Genomic DNA, 4757 nt, shown 5'->3' with positions numbered 1-4757 from the left:
AAAAAAAAAAAAAAAAAAAAAAATACAAAAAAATGAGCCAGGCGTAGTGGCTTGCCCCTGTACTGCCAGCTACTCAGGAGGCTGAGGCATGAGAATCACTTGAGCCCAGAAGGCGGTGATTGTAGTGAGCCAAGATCGTACCGCTGCACTCCGGCCTGGGCGACAAAGTGAGAGCCTGTCTCAAAAAAAGGAAAAAAAAAAAAGAAAAAAAGGAGCAGGTGCAGTGGCTGTGGGCTGTAATCCCAGTACTTTGCGAGGCTGAGTCGGGTGGCCAGGGGTTAGAGGCCAGCCTAGAAAACACAGCTCAATCCTACCTCTATAAAAATTTTTAGCCGGGCGCGGTGGCTCAAGCCTGTAATCCCAGCACTTTGGGAGGCCGAGGCGGGTGGATCACGAGGTCAAGAGATCGAGACCATCCTGGTCAACATGGTGAAACCCTGTCTCTACTAAAAATACAAAAAATTAGCTAGGCATGGTGGTGCGTGCCTGTAATCCCAGCTACTCAGGAGGCTGAGGCAGGAGAATTGCCTGAACCCAGGAGGCGGAGGTTGCGGTGAGCCAAGATCGTGCCATTGCACTCCAGCCTGGGTAACAAGAGCGAAACTCCCTCTCACAAAAAAAAAAAAAAAAAAATTTTAAAATTAGCCCGATAAGGTACTACACACCTGTAGTTACAGTTACTGGCAAGGCAGAGGCAGGAAGAACTCTTGAGCCCAGGAGTAGGAGGCTGCAGTGAGCTATGATTGCACTCTGGCCTAGACAACAGAGTGAAACTCCGTTTTTTTTTTTTTTTTTTGAGAGACAGTCTTGCTCTGTTGCCCAGGCTGGCATGCAGTGGCTCAATGTTGGCTCACCACAACCTCTGCCTCTTAGGTTCAAGTGATTCTCCTGCCTCAGCCTCCTGAGTAGCGGGACTACAGGTGTGTGCCACCACACACGGCTAATTTTTTTATATATTCTTTCTTTTTTTTCTTAGAGTCTTGATCTGTCTCTGAGGCTGGAGTAAAATGGCGCAATCTCAGCTCACTGCAACCTCCGTCTCCCAGGTTCAAGCAATTCTCCTGTATCAGCCTCCCAAGTAGCTGGGATTACAGGTGCCTGCCACTGCATCCAGCTAATTTTTGTACTTTTTAGTAGAGATGGGGTTTCGCCATGTTGGCCAGGCTGGTCTTGAACTCCTGACCTCAGGTGATCCACTCACCTCGGCCTCCCAAAGTGCTGGGATTACAGTCGTGAGCCACCACACCCTGCCTAATTTTTGTATTTTTAGTAGATAGAGATGGGGTTTCACCATGTTGGCCAGGCTGGGTCTCAAACTCCTAACCTCAAGTGATCCGCCCATCTCAGCCTCCCAAAGTGCTAGGATTACAACCTTGAGCCACCGCCATCGCCTTTTTTTTTTTTTTTTTTTTTTTTTTTTTCAGAGTCTCACTCTTTCCCTCAGGCTGGAGTACAGTGGTGCGATCTCGGCTCACTGCAACCTCCGCCTCCCAGGTTCAAGTGATTCTCCTGCCTCAGCCTCCTGAGTAGCTGTGATTACAGGCACACACCCCACACCTGGCTAATTTTTGTATTTTTAGTAGAGATGAGGTTTCAGCATGTTGGTCAGCTGGTCTCGAATTCCTGACCTCCTGTGATCAGCCTGCCTTGGCCTCCCAAAGTGCTGGGATTACAGACTTGAGTCACTGTGCCCGGCTGAGGCCTCATCTCTTAAGAAAAAAGAAAGGGAAATGGGGACCACTGCAGTCCAGGCAGGTGCTGAAGGGCTTTCCATGTCATCTCATGTATCACCCACAATCACCATCATTTTAAGGAGATGACTCTGAGGCCAGGGAGGTGAAGTCACCTGCCCAGCAGAATCACTATCAAGCGGCACACCAGGGATCTGCCCCGGCTGCCCCACAACCACAGGCACCTCATTGTAGAGCTTGAAGGCCTTCTTCAGGTAGCCGGCCCGCCCGCAGCCCCCGATCAGCACCGTGTAGTTGCTCTCCATTGGCTGCAGTCGCTCCTCCTTCAGCATCTGCCTCTCAAACAGGTCCAGGGCTTCGACCAGCTGCAGGGGAAGAGGCAACAGGACAGGGGCTCAGGACTACCTCAGAGACCCTCGGCAGAGAGAGGGAGGTTGAGGCTGAGGGACCCTCCTGAGACAGTGCAGGACGGTGGCCCTGGGTGACTGCAAACTCCCTAGGCCCCCAGCTGTCTCTGCCCTATCCTGACCCTCACATCATTCCCCTGGTAAAGCCTCATTTCATTCCTTTATTCCTTGATTATTTTCATCTGTTGATTCAGACAATAATTACTGAGTGCCTCAATGAGCCAGGCAAGGTCTATCCACTGCAGATACAGCTGGGAACAAGTGGGAGCTCCTTCTTGGAGCTCATGTTCTGGAGTGGAAAGACAGACACAAGGCCAGGCATGGTGGCTCACGCCTGTAATCCCAGCACTTTGGGAGGCCGAGGCGGGTGGATCACGAGGTCAAGAGATCGAGACCATCCTGGTCAACACGGTGAAACCCTGTCTCTACTAAAAATGCAAAAAATTAGCTGGGCATGGTGGCACGTGCCTATAATCCCAGCTACTCAGGAGGCTGAGGCAGGAGAATTGCCTGAACCCAGGAGGCGGAGGTTGCGGTGAGCTGAGATCGCGCCATTGCACTCCAGCCTAGGTAACAAGAGCGAAACTCTGTCCCAAAAAAAAAAAAAAACAAAAACAAAAATTAGCCAGGCATGTTTGCACATGCCTAGAATCCCTGCTACTTGGGAGTCTGAGGCAGGAAAACTGCTTAAACCTGGGAGGCAGAGGCTACACTGAGCTGAGATTGAGCCACTGCACTCCAGCCTGGGTGACAGAGCAAGACTCCATCTCAAATAAACAAAAAAAAGACAGACATGAAATAGGCTAATTAAGAAAGACATACAGTATGTCAAGTGGTGACAGGTGCTACAAACAAAACTAAACCAGGGCCAGGCAAAGTGGCTCATGCCTGTAATCCCAGCACTATGGGAGGCCAAGGTGGGCGGATCACCTGAGTTCAGGGGTTCGAGACCATCCTGGCCAACATGGCGAAACCCCATCTCTACTAAAAATACAAAAATCAGCAAGGCGTGGTGGCACATGACTGTAATCCTAGCTACTCAGGAGGTTGAGGCAGGAGAACTGCTTGAACTCCCCAGGGGGCAGAGGCTGCAGAGGGCCAAAACTCCCCCCCTCCCTTCCCCCCGGGGGAAAGAGAGAGACCCCCTCTAAAAAAAAAAAAAAAAAAAAAAACAACTAAAGTAGGGAATGCCAGAAGGATGTGGAGTTCCAGAAGGATGTGGAGGATTCACTTTTCTTTTTTTCTGAGACAGTCTTTTCCGTTACTCAGGCTGGAGTGCAGTGGTAAGATAAGCTCAGTGCAGCCTCCATCTCTACAATAAAAATACAATAAAATAAAACTGCAGTGAAGGATTGAGAAGGACAGGGATACTTATAGCCATGAGGCTGGCAGTTCAGCCAATGCAAAGAGCGGAGGTCCACAGACTGGGCCCTGTGCAGCCCAATACTTAGAGGCTGAGAAGGTCGAGTGACCCCTTGCAAAACACTGAGCTGCCAGGGGAAAGACGCTAGGAGCCTCAGAACCTAAAGCGCTCCTCACCTTCCCTTCCTTGATCAGGCGTTTGCACTGCAAGAAGTACCAGTATGGGGTGTTTCTCCGGCCTCGCCATAGTTTGGGCTCTGGTTCCATTTGCTCATCTTCCTCATTGCTCTGTTCCCTGAGCCGCAGGTTATGGAACTGGGCTGTTGATTTGCGGAATACTTTCCGGGAGGAGTATTTGTCAGAAAGGGTCCCAAAACTCTCCTCCTCCTCTTCGTCTTCCTCCTGAGTGGCCGTGGGGTTGGAGTGGCTCGGGTCAGAGCCCAGACTGCCTGTGTTCTCCTGGCCAAGGGACAGCTGAGAGGAAGAGCTGCTGAAGGCCGCCCACGCTGGCCGCATCAGCCGCTCCCTGCCTCCTGCCCACCTGACTCTACAGGGGTCCAGGTGTTGCAGGATAAACAGTCCCATGGGGCGAGCCCTGGAGAACAGTCGAGTGAGTCTCATGAGGTCCATTTCTGGCTTTCCTGTCCCTCCAGGGCCTGGTATATATCAGGAAAATTAAGAGAGTCAACTCAGTTCCTAATCACAAAAAGCAGAGAGAGAGAAGTGGTTAGAAGTATGGGCCCAGGCTGGGAACGGTGGCTCACTCCTGTAATCCCAGCACTTTGGGAGGCCAAGGCTGGCGTTATCACTTGAGGTCAGGAGTTTGAGACCAGCCTGGACAATATGGTGAAACCCCATCTCTACTACAAATACAAAAATTAGCCGGGTGTGGTGGTGGGCACTGGTAACCCCAGCCACTAGGGAGGCTGAGGCGGGAGAATCACTTGAACCTGGGAAGACGGAGCTTGCAATGAGCTGTGACTGCACCACCACACTCCAGCCTGAGGAACAGTGAGACTCCATGTCAAAAAAAAAAATAACAGGTTGGGTGCGGTGGCTCATACCTGTACTCCCAGCACTTTGGGAGGCCAAGGCCAGTGTTAGCACTTGAGGTCAAGAGTTTGAGACCAGCCTGGCCAACATGGTGAAACCCTGTCTCTACTAAAAATACAAAATTAACCAGGCGTGGTGGCATGGGCCTGTAATCCCACCTACTTTCAAGGCTGAGGCAGGAGAATCGCTTGAACCCAGGAGGCGGAGGTTGTGGAGGCTGTGGTACGAGATCACCGTTGCACTC

General features: G+C 51.3%; 1 protein-coding gene across 5 annotated transcripts in view; it reads right to left on the bottom strand.

Annotated features, from left to right (window-relative positions):
* The window catches only part of PTCD1 (pentatricopeptide repeat domain 1), an 18721-nt gene that overhangs the window by 11448 nt on the left and 2516 nt on the right, over positions 1-4757 (bottom strand). For 2 of the 5 annotated variants that reach the window (XM_032266438.1, XM_032266439.1), the window contains exons 2-3: positions 3638-4156; positions 1916-2056 (exon numbers count right to left, since the gene is read on the bottom strand). In XM_032266438.1, coding sequence (XP_032122329.1) covers positions 1916-2056; positions 3638-4090 — 594 coding nt within the window. In that variant the 5' untranslated portion in view covers positions 4091-4156. The remainder of the gene's footprint in view (positions 1-1915; positions 2057-3637; positions 4157-4757) is intronic. The other 3 variants (XM_032266437.1, XM_032266436.1, XM_032266440.1) reach the window with 2 other exon arrangements.

Source organism: Sapajus apella, unplaced genomic scaffold, assembly GCF_009761245.1.
Source record: "Sapajus apella isolate SASKATOON/1434 unplaced genomic scaffold, GSC_monkey_1.0 scaffold159, whole genome shotgun sequence".
Taxonomy (NCBI): domain Eukaryota; kingdom Metazoa; phylum Chordata; class Mammalia; order Primates; family Cebidae; genus Sapajus; species Sapajus apella.
The sequence above is the reverse complement of the archived record's forward strand: the minus strand, read 5'-3'. Positions and strand labels throughout refer to the sequence as shown.